Source organism: Parathielavia appendiculata (assembly GCF_033297405.1).
Source record: "Parathielavia appendiculata strain CBS 731.68 unplaced genomic scaffold N657scaffold_1, whole genome shotgun sequence".
NCBI classification, from domain to species: Eukaryota; Fungi; Ascomycota; class Sordariomycetes; order Sordariales; family Chaetomiaceae; genus Parathielavia; species Parathielavia appendiculata.
Genome location: NW_026944220.1, coordinates 3,919,323 through 3,947,213, shown reverse-complemented (window position 1 = coordinate 3,947,213; position 27,891 = coordinate 3,919,323). Strand labels below are relative to the sequence as shown.

Genomic DNA, 27,891 nt, shown 5'->3' with positions numbered 1-27,891 from the left:
CTTATTGTGCCTTGGGTGGAATCTGGCGGCCCTGGGCCAGGCACTGATGAGATGGAGTGGTTGGGCTTTTGATCTGCTGCTGAGCAGTCTGGCTTGTCCAGCGCCACCTGTCATTCCAAGGCACCGCAAGCAGGTAGCTGCTACAAAAAAGAAAAAAGGAGTAAATTTCCTGACGTATCATTCCCTGCTATGACATCCTGAGGTGCTTTGTGACTGGTTTGCCGTCATGGCCGCCAACGACGTTGTTGGTTCACGGTTCGCTCAGACCGCACTTATATGTTCTACATCCCAGCTTCTTCCTCTGTCCTTAGCTCCCTCTCAACCTTCTTCCTTGCTGGCTCTGTCACACTTTCCCTTCGCTGTGCGCTCTGGTGGGCTGACCCTCGTTTGCGTTTGGCACGCAGCCCGTCGACATCTTCAGCCGAGGCATTGAGATGGTCAAGGTCAACGCCGCTCACAATGGGTTTCCAGTCCCCGACATCCCCATACCAACGTATCCGCCCAGCGTCCTGTTCTAATTCGTGCTCAGATACGGTGCGCTCGGGCGCCTTTGGATTCCGGCTCGCCCGTCGCATGACAAGCTTCGGCATTGTGGTCCTCGGCAGCGGCGGGTTCCTTGACTCGGTCTCCCTCGCTCCCCCGATGACGCCGCCATAACGCATCATACCCGGTAGCCTCCCCGCCCCGACCACGTCGCCCTTTGTCTCGCCCATCCAGAGCTTGAAGTTGCCTGGCGCGCTGGAGAGGTAGCAGAGGTGGAAGGGGAGGATGCCGCTCAGTCGGTCCGGCGTGTGGTGGTCGTTGATAAAATCATCGGACGAGCCGGGGAAGAAGACGACGGGGATCGTGCAGATGAGGGATTCCGCATCTTTTTCGTTTTCGTCATGGGTATGTTGTTTCTTGTTGACCTTCGCGCCTGGCGGCGGGACAATGCTACGGGGGGAGAGTACACTCGGCGAGAAAGGGGTCGTCGAGTTGCTGCCACCACCACCAGGAAGCAGCAACTCGTCCTCTTCTCGCCCCCCGTCACCGTCAGCACCGCCGCCGCAGACGTCCACGTCCAGCTCGTACACGCGCGACTCGATCACGGAATCGGCCGTCGCGATGGTCCGGCTCGACTGCGCCGCGTACGTGTGCCGGTTGATGCCCAGCCGCGGCAGATCGCCTTCGAAGAGGCAGGGCAGCGTCGCGCCCGAGTCGAGGAGCATGTTCCACACGATGCGCGGGCCGTCCAGGTCTGGAACGGTCGTGCCTGGCCGGCTCGTGTTGGGTTGCGGCACGATGGTGGTTTTTGATGTTGTTGTGGTGGTGGAGCGCCGTCGGGATTTTATGGTGGTGTTGGGGGTGCGAGGGCGGAGCGGCCGTTGAGAAAAGGGGGATGATGATAATGGTGCGCCGGCCACGGCTACGTTCTCCTTGCGCCGGCGGAAACTCATCCTCACGCGGTAATGGCCCATGTTGTCGCTTCCGCGGCGCCATTCGGCCTTGTTCTCGAGGCAGATGGCCCGCTTGAGGACGATGGTTGGTCCCCGGATGGTGCCGCCGCCCCCGGACAAAGGCGGCTCGTACCACAACCAGCCGGCGCCGTACTCGGCCTCGTAGCGGGCCAGACGTTCCCTGCGGTCGGCCGTGAAGGAGTCAAAGTCTGGACAGCGGTCGGCGATGCGGCCCGCCCAAATTAGCGTGTACGAGTCCGAGTAGGGGATGGCACCGGACTCGTAGCCGGCAATGGCGGCTTCGATGTTGGCGCGCTCGGGGGGGAAGTGGCTGTCCTGCAAGATGACGCGGAGATGGCGGAGACGCTGCTGGATGGCGCTGGTCTGGGTGGAACTGAGGGCGGACCTTGGTTTGATGTTGGCTTCGTCCGTCTCGTCCAGCTGCTCCCTCTCGCGGAGGGCCTCCTGATGGGTTCGGACGAAGTCTGGGGCCCCCCGGTAGTAGTCACGCCACAGGCGGGTTTGAGTGACCTTCCTGTCGGCTATCTCGATCGCGCTGAGGTCCTCCCCGGCGAGCCAGAGCGGAGATCCCAGGGCGATGGACGGCCTCCATTGGGTGGCGAAAATGGCATCGTTTGATTCAGCTTCGGACGCCACGGTCGTCTGCTGTTCCCGGTGCGCTTCCTGATGTCCCGCGTCATGTCTCTCCTTCTGCACCCGCTCCTGTTGCTGTTGCTGCTGCCGCTGCTGTTCTGCCTGTATTCTTGCTAGACCTCGGGCTCTTGCCCGATGCGAGAGAAGAATTGCGGCTTCTTCGCTCATACGCCGAACACGGTAGTCGCAATTCCGGTTGAAGCTCTCGACGTTACGGGCGGTTCGTCGGAGGGTTGCCGATGGTCTTCTTGGGTGAGCTTGGTTCCTCCCACGATTTCCCAGCACACTGGACCGTCTACCAAGTGAATGAGGTTCATGTAAGACCGAAGGCCCGTGGTGCTCCACGAGGCCGGATGGGTTGCCGAAGTGTTGCTCGTCTGCCGCCATATTGAGGTTTGATGGCCTGACACTCCAAGGATAACAAGAAGGTATAAAGACGATGTCACGACGAGAATCAGAAGTATCTCCTTGATTCTTGACGCAGTGCTACACCTGGCTGCAATTCGGATGGTCTTTGAGTAGTGTCGTCGAGGTGAACCGTCACTTTCCAGTTTTTCTCTTTGATTGAGGGGAAGCCAATTTTGAAGCCTTTGGTATCTGAGGTATGCCTCCATCATACCTCCATTCGGAACAAAGCAGAGACATGGTCCAAGTTTGCTGAATGAGGCGCTCAAGACACTCAGAAGTAACCGGATTGTGCTTTGTCCTTTGAGGCTGAGGGCAATCCTTTGTTTGCCAACCACACACTCCTTGCTGAAAACGGGAAGGTCTTTGTCAGACTCGAACAAGCTATGCGTACCAGAGCGCCCTTCGTTGTAGAAGGGTCTCCAGGCATGGATGCGATCGGCGCATTCCAACCCACAAGGCAAGGCTTAAATATCTCTCCCCCATGTCCCTTGCTCTGCCCCTTGTCTTGACATTTTCACTGTCTCATTGCTCCACACTACTACACCGCTTGATGCCGACGAAAGCAAGACATGTCTGACGGGTCGACGAGCCGGGATGCGCTCCCTCTGAGCCCAACATCGCCTTTCGCAAGAAGAAGTAGCGACCGGTCTTCTTCGCAGTATCATGGGCCACGAAAGGAGCCGGATGGTGCGTACCTCTGGCCACAGGTCAAGTGAGGTGAGCTAGATGGAGCCCGGAGCTGACGCGCCATTGTAGTTTCCCTTGTGAAGTTCCTCATCGACTATGCAAGGGACACCGAGTGTCCGCCCTTGTTTAAGGTCTTTCTGGAGGATGTGGTCCTGAGAGACGGCACAGGGGATCTCTTACACAGAATTGAATTCTATTTCCAGAACCCAGAAATCAAGGGCTATCAGCTGAGTCCCAGGTTTTGGCGTGAGCTCGAGAGCTACACCATCTACGAGCAGATGATGCACCCGACAGACACGCCGGTACATGTGACCACCCCGCCGAGTGCCCCTATATCGGAACAGTATCGACCCAACTCCCAGCTTACGCCCATACACTCAATCAATCTCGGATCTGTCGTTGAGCCCGTTAAGTGCTCGTCGGATCAAGCCCTGATGAAGAACTGAACGAGGAGCAGGATGGAGTGGAAACCGAAGGCTCGGGAGGCGAAACCAGTCGTAACGAGGATGGGCGAGTGAGGACGAGCCAACGGCAACGAGTTCCGGGCGTGCCAGTCGCTTTTAGTCAGTCCGTGCCAGTGACTGCTCCTTCAATACGGTCAAGGAGCGCCGTTGGAACGGAAAGAGCGGGCCAATTCATTGGGAATCATGGCCCCTTGTTCCAACGACTGCAGGTCATCCGGTCTCTCCCCAGAACCGAGGACAGACACGACGGGACGAGACCATGAACCGAACAGCGCCTGACTGGGAGGCTGACTCGTGGTACAAGGACAGCCGCCAGCCCCCGTTGGCCACCCGGCTCGACACCGTCGTCAAGTTCCTCGCCGAGGAGGATGTGGATCGCTGTCTGGACTGGGAGGCCAAGTTTGAAGAGTGGTTTCCTACCTGAAGGTGGCTCGCCAACCAGGACGACAGGCATCAGCTAGACCATGCCAGCACCCAGACCCAGGCCATGTTCAACGACGCACTGAACAAGGCCAAGGCCCACGTGCTGTTTGAGAAACACCACTACAATCCCACTCCCTTGGAGATCACTAGACCGCGAACAACCCATTGAGGTCGACACGCCTCAACTGGATGATTGACGGGCAAGACTGGCCTCTACCATCTCGGAGCACCTCACTCCCTGACCGGAGAAATCTCCTTCCAATGTTGATTCCCCCGCGTCCCCCTCGTCCAGTACACAGAATGCTCGTTCACAGACCCGGGGACGACCTTCTCTACGAGAAATTCGCCCGAGACGAGAGAGTGTGGTGGCAGCGCATGGCCGGGGATGACTTGCACCACATTCCCACCGACGCCGAAAACCGCCTCGAACGCAACAACATGGTCTACATCGAAGACCAAATCTTCCACTCTTTCGCCCATGGAGACAGCACCGGCTGGATCCGCACCGACCCCGGCACAAGACAAACCTCCCTCCCCGACGGGGCGCCCATTTGGCCCGGCTGCCCCAAAAGTCGGGCCATGGAACGAGGCGCCCGCGGCGCCGGTCTGCAGCAAGCCCTGCGCGCGCTGCCCACGAACCCGACGACAGACGAGCTCCACACGCCCTGGCGCCGCCTCGTCCTCCCCGTGCCGGTTGCGACGCTGCGCAAAGCCTGCGAGAGCGCCGACGGCCCGCAGTAGACGCCGCCCAGCCTGGACCGGTCCCAGCTGCTCGAGCATCTGGATCCGATGCAGTGCACGGTCGACTACCGCGAGCGGCTCAGGAAGATTAAGATGACGCGTAAGCTGGCGCTGATGCAGGTTGAGGCGCAGCACGTGGGAGATCCCCGTTGGCCTGCGCTGCCGCCGAACTTGGTCAACGGCGGGCCATTTGCCCGGCGCGTGCTGGATTCCACGACCGAGGCGAGACGGGACATGCTGAGCCAGTGTTATAGACGGCTGAGATGCTCGGGGCGGCGTATCGCCGGGTGCCGAGGCCGTTGTTGGAGGCTGTGTTTAATATGATGAGAGCGGGTGCGAAGGGCGACTCCCGAGCGCCGGAGGGGGTCGAGTTGGCGAACCATGAGTGGAAAAAGGCTGGCCGTGAGCGGCGGCCGAGGTATCTCAACCACGAGGAGTTGCGGTGGCTCAAGTTCCTTACCGGCGAGTGTGTTAACTCCAAGAACTGGACGCGGCGCTTTTGTTCCGGATACACCCAACGACAAATACCGGCTGTTCCTTATCTTTGCCCACAAGGTTTATTGGATGATCCAAACCCTGAGGGGCTGTTCAGCCACCATGACGCTAAGGTCGAGGTCGAGGACCTGCTGGCAGCCATCAATGCCGGGAAGGACAGCAGTATCGTGACCAAGTACGAGTTCCAGCCGCATGATGCCTGCTGTTGGCTGGACAGGTTGAATAAGAGCGGCCATGTCAGGTGAGACCATCCCATCTTTCCGCAGTAAATGCTTTCCAAGAGCGCTGACAGCTCGCCTAGATTCCGTCTCGATGTCATGTGCTGCGGCGTCGTCGAGCGGCCCGTGGCCGAATACTTCCCCGAGCATCGCGTCATGTGGCCAACCACAGGCCATTTCGAGCGGCCCAAATACCTCGAGAAACACATCACTGACTTTGAGAGGGTCATCCAAGTCCACCAGCCAGATATCAGCGAGGGTAGCGCCATTTGGAAGTTCTTCGTCTCCCTCGCCTTCCGCCTGGGCTACACAATCTCCGCCCTCGAGCAGGCCCAGGCTGAAGAACCCGCCGCAAGCCAGACCGCCACAACCCGCGGCCTCCGCGACGCCATCACCAAATGGAAGCAAGCCTGCGCGAACCTCCAGGGCACCTCCAGCCCAGAGCCAACCCCGCAAGAACTCGCCACCATCCGTACCAGGATCATCGACGAGCTCAGCGCCAACGAACCCATGCTCCACCCGGCCCGCACCCAACACTCCCTCTCCCGCGCCTCCGGCACCCCGCAGACCACCCTCGTCCGCGATCACAATTGGGACTGGGCCGCGCTCCCCGTGCGCGGGCAGTCCAAGCGGCGCCAGTACTGGTCCGTCAACCGCTGGCCGCTGGGGACGGGCCACCTGTCCGAGCCGGCCGAGCGCACCGTCCGCCATGACGAGCACCTCGACCCGGCCGCGCAGGACCCGACGACCGACATGAAGTACCTGCCGCCCAAGCTGACGTCATATCGGCAGGAAAAAACGGTGTACCGGCCCGGGCCAGCCGTCTTTGGGCTCGGGGACACGCGGTTGCAGAGGGAGAGGATTGAGAAGAGGATGGCAGAGATGGTCGAGCAAGGTATGTCCTTCTTTTATCTCATCTGGTTCTTCGTTAGTTTGATGGTCAAACATGAGGAATGATGTTGACTGAAAATACGTACGACAGCGCTCGAGTTGGAACGCCGGCCAAAGAAGCGTATTTGGGGAAACACCTTCGCGAGCCTGAACCCCTTTTCGCGTCCGTCGTCGAGGGCCGAGGATCTAAGGGAGGACGATATGCTGCCGCCTGTCGACCCGAAGATGGTCCCAAAAAGCTGGGACCCCGTGATAGAGGCCGAGCAGCAGGATGCTGACAAGGAAATGGAGTCGGATGCCGGCTCTGAAGAAGAGATCGGAGACGAGTCTGATGTCCAGAGTGTCGACGTAGCCATGATTGGCACGAGCGAGTCGTGAATGGCCGACTATGAACAACTCCGGAGTGGCCGAGACGGCAAGTGTTGAGAGTATTGGGTGTTGGGCGTTCTGGTCGTTGTTGTGTACTTACAGTCGAGTACCCCACATCAAGGGATTCATGATATTTCGTTCATTACTAGAAGACAACATACAGGCCGTCTAGTGTGCCAACCCGCTGACTCATCATCAGTAGAGCAAAATGGCCAACTCCTAGACACCTCAACTATGCATAAACAGAACAAACAGCGGCGGTATGCCCACTTGAGACTCCCTCCCCAAGACGCCAGTGCAACCCAAGCCTTAGAACATTCCACGATGGATCCATCGCTCTGCCATGCCATCAAATGATCCAACATTCATCAATCATACTCCCATGCCTTGGTAAGAATATGTGGCTACCTTGTCAGGCGTCTTCCTCAAACCGCGGTCTCGGAGTGGCAGGCGTAGACGGCGAATGACGATTCCCAAATGTGTGCCAGCAGTTGGGAGACTGCAGGATGTACCTGTCAAACCGCCCGTTAGTCGAACGACTTCATGCCAGCTTTTAGCCGCCCAAGAGATAAATGAACTTACCTCGCCATAGCTTCCCTGAACCGGCTCTTGTACTCCCTCGGACTCGTGACTGTCGGCCTGTTGCGCCCACCACCCGCGAACCCGCGGTTCTTGATCCAGCTCTCGAGTTGCTTGTCCCACGTGTAGGTCCGGATGCAGTCAATGATGCCCACGGCAATCTCCTTCTTCACCTCGTCCACCGCAACCATGAGTGAATAGTCCATGACGTCCTGCTTCGCCAGGAACAGCGTGTCGTTGAAGACAGACGCCCGCAGCAGCCGCTTCGAGTGCTCTCGCGCAAACAGCGGCGACTCGTAGATGTACTCGACCATGTTCTCGTCGAGGAGCACCTCGTTCTGCTCGCCCGTCGACTGGATCTTGCGGTTGCGCATCGACCCCTTGAGGTCAAACGTCCGGCTGGGGCACCGGTCGTAAAACAGGTTCTCCATCACCAAAAGGTCGAGCTTGATCTCGGTGTTGGTGAGCGGGTTCTTGATGAAGATGCGGAAGAAACCAAACATCTTGGCAATGACGGACGGAAGGTCGTGGAAGAGCGCTTCGGCCATGATGCTGAAGTAGTCTGGGGCGAACCTGAGGAACGATGATGTCTCGCTCGGCGAGAGGGACTTCAAAATGAACCGCTCATCCAGCGTCTTGAGGAAGACGGATTTTGTCTTGCCGCCCTTGGAATCCCACTTCATGCACCGAGACAGCGACTCGACGAAGCGGTCAGCGACGCCGCATTTGCGCCGGAGCGCATCAAATTGCTCGGCGTAGAAGATCTGACACGTCATCTTCGCCGACCCTTCAGTAAACTGGTACTTGACGTGCATGCCCGTTGGCCGGAGCAGGCTCTTTTCAAGCTCTGTGTTGTATTTGGTGGCCTTTGCATTGTTGGTGGCAACCGGGCTGGAGGGCTGCAGCCCTTTCATCTCCAACCCGTCGCTGCTGTTGTCCGTCTCCAGGTCAGTTGCCACTTCCCACTTCTGCCGGATCTCGGCGAGCTTCGACTTGTAATCCTCCGAACTCAGAGCAAAAGCCACCAAGGAACTTGGTTCGTCCTCCTTGATGATTACGTCTGAATCGAAGAAGATGTGGTCCGTGGCGTTGATAGGATACTCCAGCTGAGGCCAGCCGCTGGCGGAGCGCTCAGCCCAGAAATTGGTCAGCATTGTCATCAGACTCTTCTTCTCATGCTTTGGCAACTCCTCGGGTAACTCTTCGCTTCGGTCCAAGGAATCGGCAATCTCTTTGACATCCGGCAGAATGTCATCAAGAGTGATGGCAGAATGATCGGCGTCACTTTCTGCTCCCTCATCATCCGACTCGGCTCGGCTGTGTTGCCGGTTGTTACCTGTCTCGGCTTGCTCAGCCGCCTCGTCTGGCCGTGACGTCTGCGAAGGGAGTTCCTGGGATGAACTGGGTTCTGTCTCCGAAGACGTAGCCTGCTGCGTCCCGGCAGGCGCGACGGCAGGCGTGGTTGACATTTCCTGTGTCTGCTTGTCACTCTGCTCTCTGTCGAGGACATGGTCGTCCTCCGACGGCCCCGGCTCCTGCACCGCCTGGTCCACGTCTTTGTAGACTTCTACTATGGTCTTGGTAGAAGAACGCGGCAAGAACGCCCGGGTGTGGTGCATCTTAGCAGCGCGCTGTTTCCGGTCCTTCAATCTCTCCTTTTCGAATTCACGGCTCAACTGTTCGAAGTGGCGCGCCAGAGTAGAGACCTTTGACTCCCTCTTGTGGACGTAACGTGGAATCCCAGAAGGCACTGCCTTACGATGACTCTTGAGGGATCCAAGACCGATACGGTCACTGAACTTCTTGTCTGCTTTCATTATGCCCTCTGCCGACGCTTTTTGCGCTTCGCCTCCCATATCCTGAAACTTCTGTTCCTTCAGGAACTTTCCGATAGTGGACTGGGTCCTCGGCAATGTCCCGGGCGGCTGTGAGATTGCACGAACCAGTGGAGGTGGCACGGTTGAACCGATCCGCCTAGGCAGTATCCGTTCCGCTGTTGGTCTCAGAATATCGCTGACGTTTCCGGCACCGGAAACCGGGCCTGCGGTCTCGTTTGACAGTACCCGCTGTTCCCGACGCAATTGCTCGACCTTTTCCGTCAACGATAGCTGGGCTGGAGCCGGCGGCTGCAACACACTAGCTTGCGACGCGAGATAAGCTGTAGAAACAGACGCGGGCGCTGAAGTGGGTGACTGGTCGGTGGGTGGCGGCTTGAGGGCTTCCAACGTTACTTCTGGAGCGGGGAGAAGGCTCTTTGCCGCTGTCGCCGAGGTTGGAGTTACAAAGTCCAGAGGCTCAACTCGCTCCAGAAGTTCCTCCACCTGTTCCGTAGCCGCTTCTTTCTGTACTGGAATGGGCTGCGTGGCCGAGTCAAGAGGAGTTTCTAGCGGTTGATGGGTATCGCCCTCCGAAGTTTGGGATGGCTTCTCGTCGGAATCGGACATACCCGGGGACGCAGAGGGTGTCAATTTTTCCTCGGGCTCGGACGCAATAGACGTGGTCGTCTCCGTGCTCGGTAAGGCCTCTTTGGACTCGTGGTCCGTGAACATCTTCTTCAGCTGGATGATAGTCAACTGGCGGACGTCCTTGTCTGAGAGGAATTCGGCTTCAAAGGCGGCAAACGCGGCATCCCAGTCCGTCACCTTTTCAAGCATCTCACGGATGACGGCGTTGAACGGGATCACCTCGTAGTATCTTGACTTCATGTAAGCGTCCTGAAGGGCGCGGATCAGTTGCGGCTGCTCTTCCTGCGCCTTTTTGCTGAGCCTCTCCACCTCTACACGACAAGCCTCGGCTTTCTCTGGCAGCACGCTGTCGATCCGGATGCTCTTGAGTCTCGCAGCAACCGAGGTCATGAAACGGTTCCACCGCTCCTCCGCTTTGAGGTAGATGTCGTTCTTGAGTCTCAGGTCGTAGTCCACCTTCCAGGTGATCCTCGTCCGAGGGACGATGATTTCATAGAGATCTATGGGGTCATAGTGCACCCTAACTGCGATGTCGCGGTACAGATAATAAAAGAAGCGGATGTGATCCTTTTGGTGATCATGCGGACACTCTGTCTGAGGGTTCAATCGAAGTCCTCTGCTCCAAAACGATAGCTCGAGGTATTTGCCAAACGAGTACTTCCAGGTGCTCACAGACATGGGCATCAGCCCAAAGTGCTTCTTGCAATGCTTGCAGTAATTCCACATGCAAATGCCCGTCCCGTTATTGTCGCCGTCTCTGTCATGGGGCTTCTCAGGGAAGTTCTCGGGCCAGGCCGGAGACTTCTCCAGAATGATGGTAAGACGGGCGTTGTCATGGACGTAAGTACGATGGTGCTCGTACATCTTCCGGTCGCACCCATTGGAGTGGCAGACAAAATCGGCACCCTCGCAGACGTCTTCGATGTATTGCCCCAAAGTGCAGTCCTGATCCATGCTCCCGTTCGGATCCGGGTGCTCATTGTAGAACTCGATGGCGACCAGACCGGGCTCCGAGCATGGTATCTTGGTTGCCGTGCAAGTGACTGAATAGAGGACAACGATGTTCTGGTGCGAATGCGGGTCAAAGAGGTCAAGGCTTCCATAAATATACGCCTCCCATTGCTTCGCCTGTGTTCGGTAACTGTGCATAGCTTTGTCGTATTCGGCGTCATGGACGGCATGCAGAACCTCCATAACCTTGCGACGAGCTGTACGCTCAACTCCGCGTACCATTTCCGGCTTGACGAGTTGGAAGGGTTCCAGATCTCGCTTCTCGTCCTCCTCTGTCTTCTCTTCTACTTGTTCTTCTTGAAGGAGCTGTTTCAGGTAGGCCGCACGCCGCTCTTGTTCCCGCGCTTTCATGAGCAGATAAGGTTGCCTGAACTGGACGAATGGCGATGTAGATAGAATCCTGGTCTCGTACTTCTCCACGGTTTCGCTGTGAAAAGTAGCCATCGGGACGTCATCTGGTACCTGCGCATGGGAGTGCAACTCATGCATGGATACCGAGCCCTGAGCCGACTCGGCAGCGGGCTGTGCAGCCTGTTCGACGGGAGCTGGTTCCGGCTCGGCAACCGCAGACCCCCCGTCGCTGGCGTGTGAACCATTCAGACTCTCTGTGCTCTGATGCGTAATGAGAATGGCAGGACGGCTGCTGGAGACATCCGGCTCTTGGCCAGGGCGCAAGACGAGGCTGTCGTCGGTATGTGACCCCGACACTAAGCTCGGTGGCGTTGGCAGCGCGAGCTCAGAAGGGATGTGGACGAATTCGTCGCGCATTAGGCAAGACTCCAACTTCAGATTGTAGACGACGTAGACCATGAACTCGGTGATGCGCTTCATCCGAGAGAGGATCGCGGTCGAGGCGCCGCGCAGCGCAATGGTACAACCACGGTCTTTCGGACAGCCGGAGATGAAGATGTAGGTTTTCTTCTTGCCTCTGATCTCGTTGTTGACAAAGGTCTTGACCTCGAAGCTCTCGCACACACCGACCCGAGCCCCAAGGGTGAGCATGTCCATTGACGAGATGACCGGCATGTTCACAATGCGCGCCACGGCTTCTAAAACAGATGGCTTGACGTTGTAGGCAACAGCGACGTTTGCTTCTGAGAGGTACTGCAGCGCAATGCCTGCAACACTTTTCTCAACCAACAGCACGTGCGGCTCCAGATTGAGGATCCGGTTAACCACCATCCTCAGGTACTCCTTCTCCTGCTCGATGACTGGCTGCAAGCTCATAAAATGCTGCTCCGGGTGGCGCTGGTACTCGAGGGGGAATGTGACAATCACTATCCTCGGGTTGCGGATCTTTCGCGGCATGCTTTTCAGGGCAAGATTCTTGGTGAAGACAACACCATGCACGTAGGCAGTATCACCTGGCTTGCCGCCGGGTATCCTTTTCAATTTTACCCAGTGCCGTATATCCATGTCATCTCCGTTGCGAATGTCTGGGTCGACGTCGTCGGCACACTTGTCGAGGATGGGGATCAGGGCCCTCTCCCACCCAGCCGGGTTGGGGATCTCGGCATCTTGTAGCAACTGCCGAAACAACTTCTTCACGTGCTGTAAGCTCGCGGGATTCAGGCCCTCCTCCGTGGACCTTCCTTCACGTATGGAATCGTTTCGCTTCAGCCCGGGCGCATCAATGGCATTGTCAAAGATGGAAGGACTGTCGGCGGAGGCGGAGGCGCCCTTCAGAACTGCCGACTTTGGCCGCGGGGAGCGTAGATGATGGACGCTGGCACTCGCAACGCTCAGATTCCTCCTCCGCGGCGGCCGCGCATGGATTGGGAGATTCTGAAGGCCAACGCCCTCTTCGTAACCACGACTCGTGTGACTTAAACCGCTAATGCTCTTGTCACCCTGGCGGAAACGATGTTTTCTCCCTGCGCTCAGGTATGTGCCGAAGCTTGATCGACCGGGATCTAGGCTGGCCGGCTGGAAATCGCCGCCGTCTAGAGTAGCAAAAATGCTGCTCATTTGCTCGTCTTCGCTCGATTCGTCAGACATGTAATCGGCCAGCTCTGGGTCGATGATATTATCGGCGTGGAAGGCGTTGACGTTGGACTTCTTCCCTAAGTCGTCGCTGGCCGGTGTGCGAAATGGAGCCCTGTCGTCTGGCGGCGACTTGAACCTTGTCAGAAAATTGTGCTTGGAATGGTGCCGACGGTGACCAGAGGACGGTGGCCGGCTAGCAGATAGGGATTTTAGTGAACGCGACGAGCCTGGTCGGCTGAGCTGCGGCATGTCGATCTCCAGAACGGCCGAGTGGCGGTTGCTATCACCCATGCGCCGTGTCGCCGGAATAGCCATCATCGGCGTGGTGGCGGTCCTTGTGTCGTCAGCCTGTTCGGTACGTTCCGATATACTCGCCTCATCGTCTGTTCTTGACCTCGCAACCGCAGCTGCCGCGTTGAGCGGATGGCTGGCTCGGAATATAGCTGGGAGATAAGACTCATCGGCCGAGTCGTCGGAGCCACTGTCATAACGGCGGTTGATAACGTTGAGGCAGGTCTTGCAAACACGGAGAGTGCCCTGCACACCGAACTTTTGGCCCGAGATATTGGACGTGCATTTCGAGTCAAATATGCAGCCGCATGTCCGGCAGTGGTGCTTGCGTCGAAAGGCAGTGAAGGGGGTGCCGCAGAGGAAACACTCCTTGCACGTCTCATCAGCCATCCAAAACTCCTTGCTTAGCACCTGCTTCCGCATCCGTTCTAGCCTCGCATTGACGATCTCAGGGGCGCCTTCGTTGGTGGTCGTACCTGGGATCTTCATGATACCCGACTGCAGTCTCTGCGGCCGCTCAGTATGCGTGAAAGAGTCATGATGCACTGAGCTATGGGCCGAGGTGCTGATGGCGCTCGCTTCGGCAGCGCCTGGCTCCATGGACGAGGACCTTGAATGACTCCGGTCTCTAGAGAAAGCAATGCGGTCTATCACTGCTGGCTTTCTCATGTTCATGACATCGGCGGGGACGGGGCGGGAGGAGGAAGATGGAATACGGGCTTCAGCCAAAGGCTGGACCGGACTGCGCGGAGTATCGGTACCTTCGTCCAGTGTGACGGCATCTTCCCTTCTTGCCCGACCCGGCAGCACTACTCGCTCACTGGTGGCTACGCTGTCTAGGCTTGGAGTCCCCGACAGGTTAGGGCTCGGTGCTGCGTCCGCAGGCCTGCTTATGCTCCTACGACCAGCCGCAGTTCGGAGAGGGAGATCATCCACGCGCGTGGAAGCGCCCCGGGTGGGTTCCATATCCATGAGACCCTGCACCGTGATAGGCGCGATGGCGGCGTTGGCCGTGACTGGTACCGCTGCCTTGACGATCTTTGGCAGATTCTGGACGCTTGCGGGCGAGGGTCTCGGCGCGGATGATGGTGTGATCGAAGATGCGGTGGATGACTGTGGAGCTGTGGTCTGCGACTCGGATGTCAAAACGCCGGCTGATGACAGACCTGACGTCTGGATATCTGAGGATGTAGCAGACTGAAGGGTCGAGTTCGTGGCACCGCTTTCCTCGCGGGGAAGAGGCGACATCTTTGAGTTTGTGGTGTTGGCCGGGTTGCTAATGCTCTTCCTGATTGAGGCTCCGTCTTGGCTATTGGCATCATCGGCTTCGTGAGTTGACCCCTTGCCGGCGCCGCTTACGGCCTCTTTGAAGCGAATGTACAGTCCACTGAGCCCTTGTTGGACGAAATCGCCGGTGGTCGATTTATTGTCGGCCGAGGGCAGTGAACCCGGAGGAGAAGCGAAGTCGTTGAAGGTTGTCAAGAGACCCGATTGGCTGGCAGAGGTGTGAATCTTGTCGAGAGCAAGGGCAAGTTGGTCCTTGTCGATATTCGAAGACGCAGAGTGCGAGGTAATCGAGTCGCGGCGTGATCGAGTATCGACCGGTGATGCGGGCGCTGAAGGGCCCAACGACGACTGCCTGAGACTGTTCGGGTTGGCCATCGTGACGGTTTCCGCCAGGTGGACTGCGGATGTTTTGTTACGCAGCCGGTGATGGACTCGAAGCGCATGCTTTGGCGTTCGCGATCAGGAATAGTTAAATGTGTTGATTCGGCGGGGCAGAGGCTGCGCGGCGAAGACGGGCATTCTGAACGAGCAAGCGAGGAACGCACAACGGTAGTCGCAGGTTGTGAGACTCACAGTCAACTGCTGACTCTTTTGAAAGACGATTTCGAATGCGTTGGCTTGACTGGAGGGGAAAAGAGGAAAGGTTCTCTGTCGACGGTTCTAGGCGAGTCTACAAGTCGCATGATCGCTGCCTCAACGAGTGCTCCCGTCGCAATGCAGTACGCAGAGACCGGTGCTACTTGGGGGCTCTTTGGATGCGTCACTGGGCAGGGGCTCGCTACATACATCTCGAGTGGCGCCACATATCGCTCATGGCAAAATTCAGTTATTTTTGTTCATTGAAAAGTGGGGATTTTTTGGAGGGGTCGGTAGAAAGGACAAGGTCATGTGACTTGGCGTAACTAGGCTTTTGTAATGCCCCGCTCTGCCACGTCTAAACCCTCCAACGCGCCAACCTCAATCGAATATTCCTATTCTTTTGCCGATGCGAGTTCGCTCCGAACTGTCTGTGCCTTTCCGCCCGCTCTGTCAGTGTATCTACCCATGACAACACGACGACAATGACCAAAGCAGACACGGTAACCATGAGTTAATCTCGACCTGCTATCGGCAACACGCGACTCATTCGAGAGTCTCGTCCTCCCAACATGACGGCGAGAGGGACCTCTTACCCCCCGGCACGATGGACTACCTGGTCTCCAGCCCAACTCACTAGTCGCACAGAAATCCATCCCCAATACGTCAAAGTGCCCTCAGACCAGCAAAAATTATTGGACCGACCGGATGCCTGGTCTACTGGGGATTTTCCCAATGTGCCGCCGAAAGTGCTGGACGACGCGAAGGCAAATTATATCAGGGGAGCCCAGTTATGCTCCGATGGGGATGGAAAAGGACACTCACCGCAGCCAGAGTCTCTCAGCCACACTGGGAGGGATCAACTCTCGTCACAATCTCCATCTTCATCCCAGAGCGAAAGGAAACAGCTGTCCTCGCAACCCGCCTCTCCGGCACGCACCACTACAGTTCACGATGAATCAAACAGAACGTCGCCATCCGCAGAAGATAGTGCTGAGGAAGATGAGAAGACCGGAACTCCTATACCATGGACGCCGTCCCCCTCGGCGCATCATCGTGCACCCTGTCAGGCCCTCTGCCTGACAGGAGCTGCGAGCTCCCCAAGTCGGGCATCTTCGGAGCGGCGGGGTGCCCTCCCTGCAGGCAAAGCCGTGTTCCAGGCGGGGCCCTTAGCGGATTTCCCTCCCAGCAGCAGCGTCGCGTCCGAGAGTGGGCTGGAGATTGAAGTCCCAAAAGCCATCACCGATGTCCTGGAGGCGACTATTCGAAAGCCTGTGGCTGTCATTCAACCCACACCACCCTCGGCACAGATCATCCCATGTACTCTTATTGAGAGAACCAGTCCCGCCCAGGCTCCTGGGCCTAAACGTCGCCGACGAATGAGGGACCCCGCTACTGTTTTTTCCAGCCCTGGTCGTCCTGTTGGTCAAAGTCATGCTCCGAGGTTGGCACTCGACGAATCTAGGCCGGCCCGCTCGCCTCGTTCTTCCGGTCGTGTGGTCCGTTTATCGTCTCCCGTATTAGGGGTACCGCCACGGCACTTGACAGAGCCCTCCCCTGTAATGCCGGCAGCGAATCAGCCCGACACTGTTACAGGCCCACCACGGCTAGCTAACGACCAGGGGTCTAGCAATCCGCTGGAAAGACTACCGCCAAAAGGCCCTGCATCACAAGTCCCCTTTACTGCCTTTACACTCGCCTACCCGGATTATCAGAGCAGTCTGAAGGATTTCTTACGAGGCATAATGTGCGTCTTGAAGCTTCAGAAGGACAAGGCTCTCACAGAATTTCTCTACGATGACTTTGTTCGGGTCTTTTCTGGCGAATACCTCGCCTACATCGAGACCGTGGCTCGCGATCAGCCTGCCCTTCCTGCGATCCATTGGTATAATGAGAACGTCTCGAGGCCCCTCTATGTGAAAGGCGTTCTGAACAAGGACAACGTCAAGGATGTTATCAGACAGTACCCGGAGGAGTTGCGCGCCATACAACAGGACCTCGAAACAGCGAAGACGAGCGGTCGCGGTCGATCTGGTCGGCGAACACCAGGTACAACAACAGAGAGGAAGCAGATGACCCAATCACCGTCCATCGAGACGGACAACAACCATGTATTACTCCAGAAGCGTTTTCCAGTTACAATTGCATCTACAAGTTCCGAACCTCTAGCACGTCAGACTGGGATGCGCACCGACCGTGGGCCCGTAGCTGTAGAGCCGCGGGCTATGAACCAAGAACGAGGCACTATTGGCCAGCTAGCAAGCAGCATCGATCTTGCAGTTCCTTCGCCGGCTTCTCGGTTCCTTGGAAAGACTGACGAATCAAGTGTATTGCACACTCCTGCCAGCAGGCCTAGCGCTTTCTTGACTCAGGTTGATTCCTCGTTGCCGGACATCAGTCGAACACGAGCTATCCAGGTGACTGAGATGCGACTACCGGCGGCAAGCGCATTCCCAAGCATTGGCCCATCTCAGCTCAGCAACCCGGACAGCATCCCGGACGTAACTCGCAAGCGAACTGCTTCCCCTCGGGTCTCCAGCAGATCAACAGTACCGGGGCCCGGCGCCGAGTTCAAGCGACCCAGATTGACGACGCAGCATGCAGAGAAGCGGGACCTAGAGTTCAGGAAGTTTCTGATGTGGAAGAAGACGCAGAGCTCGGCTCCTCAGGGGTCTATCGCATCCTAAACGGAGCACAGGAAGTCATGTTGTATTGGTTTGACCAGGATATTGAGTAGTATTCTTTATATACCCATGATTACGGCACAAGGGTGATGGAGGCGCGTGGGTCTTGACAGCCACTGCACTGGGGGCGCGCTTTACTTTTAGCTGAAGTGAGACTGAACTTCACATGAAAGCAATGTATGTCTAGGAGCCAATCGTGGCAAAGTGACTGCCTCCTCAATCTAGGGGTATCTTTTTTCTAAGCTTGTTGTGCCTCTGCATTAAGAGATGTCGATAGTCATGTCCTCAGTCTGTCCCGGTTTCCTGGGTGCGCCGCTTGGCTTCCTCCTCCGGAGTCATTGTCCGAAGCTGAAGGGCATGGATGCCGCCCTCTTGGGCGAGCTCATCCTTCAGCAACGAGTAGACGAGCCGGTGTCGTGCTGGCTGCATTTTGGACTGAAAGGCCTCGGATGTGATGACCAGGCGGAAATGTGTCTCCCTAGATGTGACGCCCTGCATCGGCTTGTGGTGCGCATGGAGGTGCGAGTCGTTGTAAATTTCAAGGGTTGTGGGTTTGAGGGCGGTGGTGATCTGAATGATATAGGTCAGTGGACCTTGCCGGCGACAGATCATTGAGGACAGAGCAAGAAGGCGAGTGGGCTTCCCTACCTTCTGCCTGATAGCATCTTCGACCGGAGTCCCCGACGCCATGATGGAATATGGCCTGGCGGCTCTCGCGAGACCCAACGCGGCGCGGCGAAACATGGGGCGAAACTCCCGTCGAACGTGTTGGTTGGTGTGCAACGTCGTCGGCGACTGCAGCTGGAAATCTATCGCCGGACACAGCGTGGGGCATGGTAGAGAACGAACCAATAAGACAGGTCCCAGCGGCCTGAACCCTGTGATCGCCTGCAAGGGCAGTGGGACGGCGTCGGGAGCTCCCCACCAGAGAGCGGACCTTGAACCAAAAATCCAACTGGTGTGGTTCCCGCATCATCATTTCGTCCATGGATTGTGGCTCATCGGACAAAGAAGTAGGATGCGCATGCGGACTCGGCATCAAAAGCCGTTCTGTGTAAGTTGACATTGATGTTTAGACCCCTGTAATGTTCCACTTCTCGCGCCTTCTTGTGCGACATCCCAGACCGTCCGTCCGCCGGCAGTGCGAGTGAGGGTGACGTCCTCAAAAGCCGATCGGCAATTCTGTGCTTCGCCCTGACGTTTCGGCCCCTCCCTCCCCCTCCCCTTCCCGATGTCGTTTGGCATCTCTCTCGGCAGGAGCTGCAGTCACCGGCTACATGCTGCTCTGCGCCGCTCCCGTCCCTTGTGCAGGTTCACCACCCTAAGGATGTCTTCAACACTACCTAGACTGCCCGTCTTCGAGGCAATTGCCCGCCATGATCCAGATTCAACCGTTGTCATCCACTCGAACAGCGGGCGCCGGTTCCGTTATGGGGAGCTGCTGGGCGACGTGTGCAAGACCCGGAACCGCCTGTATGAGGCTGCTGGGAGGGACAACATCGATGGAGAACGCATAGCCTTCCTGGTGGAAAACAGCTACGACTATGTGGGTAAGCCGACGACATCCACCGAGTCTGCCCATCCTAAGCTCAGACTGACGCTCTACGCCCCAAAGTGACCCTGCTGGCTATTCTCGCAGCCAAGTCCATTGCGGTTCCCCTGTCACCAGCATTCCCCCCTCCAGAACTGCAGTATATTCTGAACCACAGCGAGGCATTGGTGCTGTTGTCGTCAGCCAAGTTCACCCAGAAGGCGGAAGAAGTGCTAAGGACGGAGTTGGATGTCGAGCCTGCCTACCTCCAGCTTAGCAAGTTTCAAGGCGGTGGTCACCATGAGAAGATCACTTTGGAAAAGATGGGGTCTGACTCAGCCGGGATGATGCTCTACACGTCCGGCACAACCAATCGACCAGTGAGAGCACCTATCCTCAACCGCAGTCCCCGAACGAGGCTAACACCCCATCCCAGAAAGGCGTGCTGCTCCCCCAATCCGTCATGACAGCACAGGCCAAGTCCCTCCTGCAGGCCTGGGAGTACTCTCCATCGGACCACCTCCTCCACATCCTCCCGCTTCACCACATCCACGGCACCATCAACGCCATCTTCACTCCGCTCTTTTCAGGCAGCACCATTGAATTTCTCTTCCCCTTCAATGCCGACGCCGTCTGGCGACGCCTCGCCGCCCCGTTCCTCACTTCAGACCAGACGCCCACCTCGGAACCCTACTACCACCACCACAGCAAAATCACCTTTCTCACCGCCGTCCCAACCATCTACTCCCGCCTGCTGACCGCCCACAGGGCGCTCCCGCCAGACATGCAGAGCGCGACCCGCACCGCCATCTCTCCCTCCCACCTACGCCTGGCCATCTCTGGCTCGGCCGCCCTGCCGACGCCCATCAAGCGCGCCTGGTCCGACCTGAGCGGCGGCAACGTCCTGCTGGAGCGCTTCGGTATGACCGAAGTGGGCATGGCGCTGAGCTGCGGGCTCGACGTGGCCGACCGCGTCGACGGGTCCGTGGGTTGGCCGCTGCCCGGCGTCGAGGCGCGGCTCGTCGATGTCGACACGCACCAGGTCATTGAGCGCGGCCAAGAGCGGGACGCGGACGGGCGTGAGAGGGTCGGCGAGATCCAGCTGCGGGGTCCGACCATCTTTGCCCAGTACTGGCGGAATCCGGAGGCGACGGCCAGGGAGTTTGTGGATTCCAAGGATGGTCGGGGCCAGTGGTTCAAGACGGGCGACGTGTCGGTGCGGCGGGCCGTGGAGGGGGCCGGGAAGAGCAACCTCCCCAGTCAAAAGGACTGGGCCAGGGGCGAGATGTACTTCATCCTGGGCCGGCGCAGCGCGGACATCATCAAGAGCGGCGGGGAGAAGGTGTCTGCGCTGGAGGTGGAGCGGGAGATGCTTGCGCTGCCGCAGGTCGCCGAGGTGGCGGTGGTGGCTGTGCCGAGCGGGAAGTGGGGCCAGAAGGTGGGCGCCGTGGTCATGGTCGACCGGGACAACGTGCCCGAGGGGAAATGGTCGCCGCTGGAGATGCGGCGTGCGCTAAAGGGGAGGTTGGCGAGCTACAAGATCCCGCAGGTGCTCAAGGTGGTGGACCATATCCCGAGGAACGCCATGGGCAAGATCAACAAGAAGATGTTGGTCAAGGACATCTTCCAGGACGAGTTCAGCGGGGACGAGCTGTGAAATTCTGGGGCGTGTGGCGAACCAGGCTCTTCTTGGGCAGACCTGGGCATTGGGTGCCTAGAGGGCGGACTCATGGTTAAAGAACATCAATGATCAAGTATAATGTATACTCCGTACGATAGGCGGCATCGCCCTATTAGACATAGACAGGGGCGGATTACCTTTGTCAAGTCAGACCAAAGCGGGAAAAGGTTTCTGTTGTCAAGGCTATCTACCTTGCTTGCATTGAAGGGTGGCTACAGAATATGTTTTGCTCATCGCAGTTGAATTGTCATTCCTAAGATGCGAATAATCGACCGTCATTAAGCATGCGCAACCTGGAAAACTCCTAGCCCAGCCTGTGATGCCTCGGATGATCGAGGTTAGGGCGAGTTTTGCCACGACATGTCTGTCTGATGACTACCGTATTGGAGCAAGCCTGGTGGTGCCATAACCCCCCTTATGCCATTGAGACAAAGACTGGGTGCGTTGCCAGGGTCCCCAACTTGGGAAAGCTGACCTGCAGAGGTCGATTGCTGGAGAGACGGAGTCTGAAAAACGCTTAGACCACCATCTTCGCCTTTGCGCGGGTGCTACCGCTATGGGCGCTGTCGGTGTGGCCCGAGAACTCAAGCATCTCGTTGGGCGGCAACTTGAGAACGTTCTTGAACCGGCGACCAATGTTCATCAAAATCTCCTTGCCCTTCTCAGCAGACCGGCCCTTCCCGCCAGCGATGTCCCCATCTCCACGGCCGGGGATGTGCCGGCCCGTGGTGCGTGTCCAGACACCGATGCGGTAGAAGGCCTTGCGGACGTTGACGACGACGCCCATCACCTCCCCGTCCTCCTCATCCTCTAGCGTCTCGCCGATGGCAGCAAGCATCGTGTGCAGCCAGAGTTCATCAATGTTGATGTTCCGCTTCTCCTTGAACTGATACGACCACTTGCCGCCATGCTTGTTCTGAGGGTCTTCCCACTCTGGCCTGACACCTTCCTTGAACAGGTGGTAATCTGACTTGAGGGCGAGTTCTGAGACAGGGGCGATGTTGTTCTGATATCTGGGTTAGCCAATATCAGAGACAAGGGTTAGAGACTGGTTATTGTCTTACGTAGACGCCCCAAAATTCCTCAACCGACTCAAAGGTGATGACCTCCTTCAGCAGATCGTTCCAGTTGTCACCCTGTGTGTGTACAGTTAGTCAGGATCACGGATGTATGGTAGGGCACGGGACCCAGGAGCGAACCTTTCCACTAGCAGGCTTAGTGAACCAAAGCGTCCATCGATTTGAGAGCGGGTGCTTCACGTTGAAGTTGTCCTTGTCGTGAAAGACGGTGATGGTCTTGCTGTTATCCTCGGCGGCCTCGTTCGTGGCTCCATTCGGGTTGTTCCCGCCATCGGGGGAGATGGGGATGGTGGTGAGATCGACTTGCTCCGACATGTCGAGAAATTCAAACGTGAAGGAATGGGATTTTTCCAGTGTAAGCAGCGCAGGTTCGAATTAGGTGTACCTGAGGTCTGGTTGGGAAGGTTGAGTCCACAGGGCGGCGGGAGGGTGTTTTCGCGGGGTTCGTGAAAAGTCGAGAGGATTGATGGATGCAGAGAAAATGCGACCCGATACGCAGGCTCGAGGATGGAAGGCTCGAATGGGCGCACGTGAAACTGCTAGAACTCGCGCTGTTTGTGAATGGAAAGAGCGACCTTGCTCCAGGCAGTGTCGCGTCCAAGTAAGGCTGGGGTGGGTTGGGTGATGCTTCTTGTCGCAAACTCTGGTCGAGACGAAAACTGTCAGTCGCACACATTCAGCGACAACGTCTCAGCCAGCAACCAACAAGCCCCAGTTTAAACGTCAGCGGGTCTGCGCGCCAGCGTCTCTTGGCGCCTATGCTTCACGTGCCCAGTCACGTGGCATTTTTGATAAGGGATTTTGATGCCTAGATTAGCCGGATGTAGGAGGTTGGTGGGGAAGGAGGCGGCTTGCCGAGAAGAAAAAGTTAGTTCACCGAAAATTTCGAAATATAAGACCCTGCCCCACGCCTAATCGGTCTCTCCCTTCCTCGCGCGCCAGATTCAGCCCAACCTCCAGGACTCCTCAGCAACACCAATCTGCAAAATGGCGGACGAAGTCTATGATGGTGCCATTGGCATCGATCTCGGTAATTGCCCCCCTCGTCGTTGCTGTGGACTTACTCTTGCCGCTCCACCGCGTTACAATTGGGACAAATCGCTGACTGACGGTGCGATACTCAGGCACCACCTACTCTTGCGTTGCGACGTATGAAGGCACCAATGTCGAGATCATCGCCAACGAGCAGGGTAGCTTCACCACGCCCTCGTTCGTCTCCTTCACTGAGGACGAGCGCCTGATTGGTGAGGCGGCCAAGAACCAGGCCGCCATGAACCCCGCCAACACCGTCTTCGATGTCAAGTAAGCCTCCCATTTTATACCAAGCGCTGGGCGCGACTGTCCACTGACAATTATGCCTTCCAGGCGTCTGATCGGCCGCCGCTTCGATGACCCCACCGTCAAGAAGGACATGGAGTCGTGGCCGTTCAAGGTCGTCGACGACAACGGCAACCCCAAGGTTGAGGTCCAGTACCTGGGCAAGACCCACACCTTCTCTCCTCAGGAGATCTCCGCCATGGTTCTCACCAAGGTTAGTGGCTGTGCTAAAGTCCCGACTTCTCGCTAGACGCTCACACCGTGTTAAACAGATGAAGGAGATTGCCGAGGTCAAGCTTGGCAAGAAGGTTGAGAAGGCCGTGATCACTGTCCCGGCCTACTTCAACGACAACCAGCGTCAGGCTACCAAGGACGCCGGTGCCATCTCCGGCATGAACGTCCTCCGTATCATTAACGAGCCGACTGCTGCCGCTATTGCCTATGGTCTTGGCTCTGGCAAGTCTAGCAAGGAGCGTAACGTCTTGATCTACGATCTTGGTGGTGGTACCTTCGATGTGTCGCTTCTGAACATCCAGGGCGGTGTCTTCACCGTCAAGGCTACTGCTGGTGACACCCACCTTGGTGGCCAGGACTTTGACACTAACCTTCTTGACTACTGCAAGAAGGAGTTCACAAGAAAGACCAAGAAAGGTTAGACATCAACATAACGAGTTTTCGGCGGCTTCGGATTCATTACTAATGCTCACCTAGATGTTTCTGGCGACGCCCGCGCCCTCCGGAGGCTTCGGACCGCTTGCGAGCGTGCCAAGCGGACTCTGTCCAGCGGTGCTCAGACTACCATTGAAATCGACTCTCTCTTCGATGGCGAGGACTTCAACATGCAGATCACTCGTGCCCGTTTCGAGGATCTGAACGCCAAGGCCTTCGCCGGCACCCTCGAGCCCGTTGCCCAGGTGCTCAAGGATGCCAACATCGAGAAGAGCGCGGTTGACGAGATCGTCCTTGTTGGTGGTTCTACCCGTATTCCCCGCATCCAGAAGCTACTCAGCGAGTTCTTCGATGGCAAGAAGCTCGAGAAGAGCATCAACCCCGATGAGGCTGTTGCCTACGGTGCCGCCGTCCAGGCCGGTATTCTTTCGGGCAAGGCCACCTCTGCCGATACCTCGGATCTCCTCCTCCTCGACGTCGTTCCCCTCTCCCTTGGTGTCGCCATGGAGGGCAACATCTTTGCCCCCGTTGTCCCCCGTGGTCAGACCGTCCCTACCATCAAGAAGAGGACATTCACCACTGTTGCCGACAACCAGCAGACCGTTCAGTTCCCCGTCTACCAGGGTGAGCGTGTCAACTGCGAGGACAACACCTCTCTGGGTGAATTCACCCTTGCGCCCATTCCGCCCATGAAGGCTGGCGAGCCCGTCCTCGAGGTTGTCTTTGAGGTCGACGTCAACGGTATCCTGAAGGTTACCGCCACTGAGAAGACCTCCGGTCGTAGCGCCAACATCACCATCTCCAACTCTGTTGGCAAGCTGTCCTCGTCTGAGATCGAGAACATGATTAGCGGTACGTTAATCCATGACAGCGGGTGACTTGAGGACATAGTGACTGACAGAAGCAGATGCCGAGAAGTTCAAGAGCAAGGACGAGGCTTTCAGCAAACGGTTCGAGGCTAAGCAGCAGCTCGAGTCTTACATTTCTCGCGTTGAGGAGATCATCTCGGACCCGACCCTCTCGCTCAAGCTCAAGCGTGGCCAGAAGGAGAAGATTGAACAATCGCTCAGCGATGCCATGGGCCAGCTCGAGATCGAGGACTCTTCTGCCGAAGACCTCAAGAAGAAGGAGCTTGCCCTCAAGAGGCTGGTCACCAAGGCCATGTCGTCGCGGTAAATGATTTGATGCTGGATGGATGCATGAATGGCCTTCCCCAGATAGATACGGGACGCATCGGATCGGATTATGAAGCCACGGTCCGGGGCCACGCGAAGTTACGGGCAAAAACGGCAGGGCCGCGGTATAATGGGAGGCGTCTTACATCTTGATTCATGACACGGGGCACGCAAAAGTTAGAGGGATCTTGCTCTTTAAGCCGCTTTTCGCTGTGGGGCAACTTGGGCAAGTAATCGGTACCATCTACACAAAAATTGACGAATGGGACTTGTCTTTCTGATGCTCATGATTCGCATTCCCTGTTGCGTACTGCATGTAGATCAAGGTAGAGGGGACAATATAGCACGGTTACGACGGGTTAGTTTGTTGCAAACATATTGTCTGTTCGGGTTCAGAGTCGCATTTGCCAACGCTGGCACCAGACATGAAGAGCCCGGCTATTGAACTCTCGCCAACCCAGAGTGCATTTGAACCTACAAAAGAAAGAGGAAGAAGTGAAAGAGATTCAGGAAGAAAATGAATAGGACCTCTACAAGAGGATGAGGAAGAAGAAGAAAAAGAGGATAAAGAGGGAAGAACTGATAAAACATGGAGACAAAGAAAAGCAAAGACGAGCAGGAGTCATTACCTTCTCTCTTGAAAGACGCAAAGTGAGAAACAGAAGAAAGTTCTTCGACTTTTGAAAGGTCCCCCAAGACTCCTGAACTCAACACTCGTCAACATCCGAGCCAAAAGCTCCTAGGACACCCCCACTTTTTACGGGCCACTCCCTCCATTGTCAACATCCCAACCAAAACAGGCCAACTTCAAAGTCACAGGATTCATTTGAAACGACCGAATCGAATATGGCCGTCCAGAGTTTTGACTTCTTTTTTGACCTGCCTCCCGAGCTCCGTGAGCAGATACTCTCGCACATTTGCCTCTTCCCAACCGGCATCAACGTCGGCGGTGGCGAAGGGGGCAAGACTGTGCTCATGCCTGCCCCTACTCGCAACACGTCCACCGCTGGCGCGCATCAGAACACTCATCAAACTGGTACTTCAAGCCAATTGTTTCACAAACAAGAGGAGGATGCCGAAGAAGACGACGAAGAGGGCGAGTGCGCCAGCCCGCCCGTCAACTTGTTCCTCGCCTCCCCCATCCTGTACCGCGAAGCTGGGGATCTCTACTACGGGCGCAACGACTTCCACCTGGGCGTCACTTCGTCTGCGTGGGGGCGGAAGCAGCGGAGTAGGGTGTTGAACTACTCATCCGGCCTACCTAGCACCGGAACCGCCGGGACAGGAATCGGCGCGCTGACGAGGCTGCTTACGCACCCCGACACAACCTATGCCCGGCGGCGGATCCGTAGCGCCATCCTCTACGTGAAGCGGTTTGGCGCGCTCGTGCTGGACGTGCTGGCTCCTGCGCTGGGGGACATGGTGCTGAATGGGGCGTTGAGGAGAGTGAGGGTTGATGTGATGGAAGTCCCTTGCGCAACAGCGGGGTTTAAGGCCGCGCTTGGCGGGGGGACGCGGTTGCGGGTGGATTACGCGGAGAACCCTGCGCTGAGGGCGGTGTTGAAGTTGCTGACGGATCCGGACATGGAGAGGGCTGAGCTGAGGGTTCACCGCGCGGCCCATGCTCGCTTTTGGTGTCGGCTTCATCCAGGTGGTGTTTCGCAACAGGGGGATATTGCTTGCCAAGCAATATCTAGGCATTTGGCTGGGCAGGACAGGAGGCATGAAGATGGGTTTATGCAGGTGGATATTCACAGGCTTGTGGATGTCTGCGCTGGCGATGCGGCCGAGTTCAGGATCAAGAAAGTTGGTGTGAGCTGACGAACGGCTCCACCAAGCTTTCTACGATTAGAACACGGAGAAGGGTAATGACCAATTGGCTGGCGGCGTTGCCGAGCTTTGCGCCAAGACGGGACCATGCTTGGTGATCAAGATCTACCGAGCCATCCGGGGTAGGGGACAGATTTGGTGTCCGGCCTGAGATCTGAGGACCTTAGACTGGGCCTGTCACTGAGGCATGGTGAGTCCGACAACTATGTGTGTCATGATGTGCGGCTTAAGGCCAAGTATGACCAGAAGTCCACGGTGATATACTGAGCATTAAGGTAGAAACTCAAGGAACCGCTGAGTCCCGGCGTTTGCTTACTTGGACAGGGTGTTGGCAGCCCTGGAGATTTTTTGCCAAGAAGGCGGAGTTAAAGCTAGTCTCAGGACAAGGTTGCGCAACCTCATAGCTCACGTACTAATGGCTACCTTACTCGGCTCTGTGCAAAGATATTCAACTGTTTCTTTAGTTCACAGTATTGTGACTCCTCGACACAGCCCGAGATACTTCGTACACCGACTGGCTTAGCCGATTCTTTGGACCTATTTGATACGTTTTTTGGCGGGGTCTGAACTCTGAAGTTTTCTCTCTTTTTTCCCTTCCGTTTTCTCATTCGATTCGCTTCCCTGTTCCTCAACCCCACATGTCCTCTTCTTGTGCGATGTTTGGCGTCTGCTGCCTGCCGCCTTGGCCTGCACGTAAACGCCTTTCATCCCACCAAGAACGACGGTTGTTTAGTCTCACATACGCCATGGCCACATAATCGGGGCAGCCAGCTCCGTGGCGTCTTGGCTTTGGCGAAAGGACAGAAACCTCCCTGATCTTCCTTCCTGATGAAGGGTCTTGTCTCGAGCGGAAGGACAGATGATGATCGCATCTTACCCACCTCCTCTCGTTCACGCGCCATTCTTCCCACTCTGCTAACAAGCTGTCATGCATAAGCCTTTCC

At 57.0% G+C, this 27,891-nt stretch overlaps 11 protein-coding genes across 11 annotated transcripts; 6 read left to right on the top strand and 5 right to left on the bottom strand.

Annotated features, from left to right (window-relative positions):
- Positions 1–281: 281 nt before the first annotated feature.
- Positions 282–2,258, bottom strand: N657DRAFT_562980 (uncharacterized protein; the record flags this gene model as incomplete). The annotated part of the gene is made up of 2 exons (XM_062788177.1): positions 282–933; positions 1,006–2,258. 2 exons carry the CDS (start codon positions 2,256–2,258, stop codon positions 282–284), a joined length of 1,905 nt encoding a protein of 634 aa, XP_062653207.1.
- Positions 2,259–3,067: 809 nt separating this feature from the next.
- N657DRAFT_677056 (uncharacterized protein) lies at positions 3,068–3,631 on the top strand (the record flags this gene model as incomplete). The annotated part of the gene is made up of 2 exons (XM_062795950.1): positions 3,068–3,185; positions 3,255–3,631. 2 exons carry the CDS (start codon positions 3,068–3,070, stop codon positions 3,629–3,631), a joined length of 495 nt encoding a protein of 164 aa, XP_062653206.1.
- Positions 3,632–3,908: 277 nt separating this feature from the next.
- N657DRAFT_652829 (uncharacterized protein) lies at positions 3,909–6,795 on the top strand (the record flags this gene model as incomplete). Its single annotated transcript, XM_062794337.1, has 7 exons — positions 3,909–4,019; positions 4,092–4,177; positions 4,243–4,765; positions 4,814–5,058; positions 5,109–5,549; positions 5,610–6,421; positions 6,509–6,795. 7 exons carry the CDS (start codon positions 3,909–3,911, stop codon positions 6,793–6,795), a joined length of 2,505 nt encoding a protein of 834 aa, XP_062653205.1.
- Positions 6,796–6,853: 58 nt separating this feature from the next.
- N657DRAFT_74237 (uncharacterized protein) lies at positions 6,854–7,257 on the bottom strand. The gene has a single exon (XM_062797525.1). It carries the CDS (start codon positions 7,149–7,151, stop codon positions 6,912–6,914), a length of 240 nt encoding a protein of 79 aa, XP_062653204.1. The 5' UTR covers positions 7,152–7,257; the 3' UTR covers positions 6,854–6,911.
- On the bottom strand, positions 6,967–14,897 carry N657DRAFT_74231 (uncharacterized protein). Its single transcript, XM_062797524.1, has one exon. The coding sequence runs from the start codon at positions 14,778–14,780 to the stop codon at positions 7,365–7,367; it is 7,416 nt and encodes a 2,471-aa protein (XP_062653203.1). The 5' UTR covers positions 14,781–14,897; the 3' UTR covers positions 6,967–7,364.
- A 460-nt stretch (positions 14,898–15,357) lies between these two features.
- Positions 15,358–17,897, top strand: N657DRAFT_640056 (uncharacterized protein). Its single transcript, XM_062791897.1, has one exon. The coding sequence runs from the start codon at positions 15,554–15,556 to the stop codon at positions 17,666–17,668; it is 2,115 nt and encodes a 704-aa protein (XP_062653202.1). The 5' UTR covers positions 15,358–15,553; the 3' UTR covers positions 17,669–17,897.
- Positions 17,898–17,950: 53 nt separating this feature from the next.
- Positions 17,951–18,355, bottom strand: N657DRAFT_677052 (bola-like protein; the record flags this gene model as incomplete). Its single annotated transcript, XM_062795949.1, has 2 exons — positions 17,951–18,235; positions 18,314–18,355. 2 exons carry the CDS (start codon positions 18,353–18,355, stop codon positions 17,951–17,953), a joined length of 327 nt encoding a protein of 108 aa, XP_062653201.1.
- A 276-nt stretch (positions 18,356–18,631) lies between these two features.
- On the top strand, positions 18,632–21,059 carry N657DRAFT_640055 (acetyl-CoA synthetase-like protein). The gene is made up of 3 exons (XM_062791896.1): positions 18,632–19,215; positions 19,281–19,576; positions 19,633–21,059. The coding sequence occupies exons 1-3, from the start codon at positions 18,993–18,995 to the stop codon at positions 20,851–20,853; spliced, it is 1,740 nt and encodes a 579-aa protein (XP_062653200.1). The 5' UTR covers positions 18,632–18,992; the 3' UTR covers positions 20,854–21,059.
- N657DRAFT_640054 (eukaryotic translation initiation factor 4E) lies at positions 21,011–22,571 on the bottom strand. Its single transcript, XM_062791895.1, has 3 exons — positions 22,077–22,571; positions 21,942–22,013; positions 21,011–21,883 (listed from the first exon to the last, which is right to left on the bottom strand). The coding sequence occupies exons 1-3, from the start codon at positions 22,269–22,271 to the stop codon at positions 21,395–21,397; spliced, it is 756 nt and encodes a 251-aa protein (XP_062653199.1). The 5' UTR covers positions 22,272–22,571; the 3' UTR covers positions 21,011–21,394.
- A 342-nt stretch (positions 22,572–22,913) lies between these two features.
- On the top strand, positions 22,914–25,503 carry N657DRAFT_640053 (heat shock protein 70). The gene is made up of 6 exons (XM_062791894.1): positions 22,914–22,986; positions 23,081–23,258; positions 23,322–23,487; positions 23,546–23,924; positions 23,985–24,794; positions 24,850–25,503. The coding sequence occupies exons 1-6, from the start codon at positions 22,944–22,946 to the stop codon at positions 25,116–25,118; spliced, it is 1,845 nt and encodes a 614-aa protein (XP_062653198.1). The 5' UTR covers positions 22,914–22,943; the 3' UTR covers positions 25,119–25,503.
- Positions 25,504–25,813: 310 nt separating this feature from the next.
- Positions 25,814–27,371, top strand: N657DRAFT_686753 (uncharacterized protein). Its single transcript, XM_062796851.1, has one exon. It carries the CDS (start codon positions 25,964–25,966, stop codon positions 26,936–26,938), a length of 975 nt encoding a protein of 324 aa, XP_062653197.1. The 5' UTR covers positions 25,814–25,963; the 3' UTR covers positions 26,939–27,371.
- The last annotated feature ends 520 nt before the right edge of the window (positions 27,372–27,891 follow it).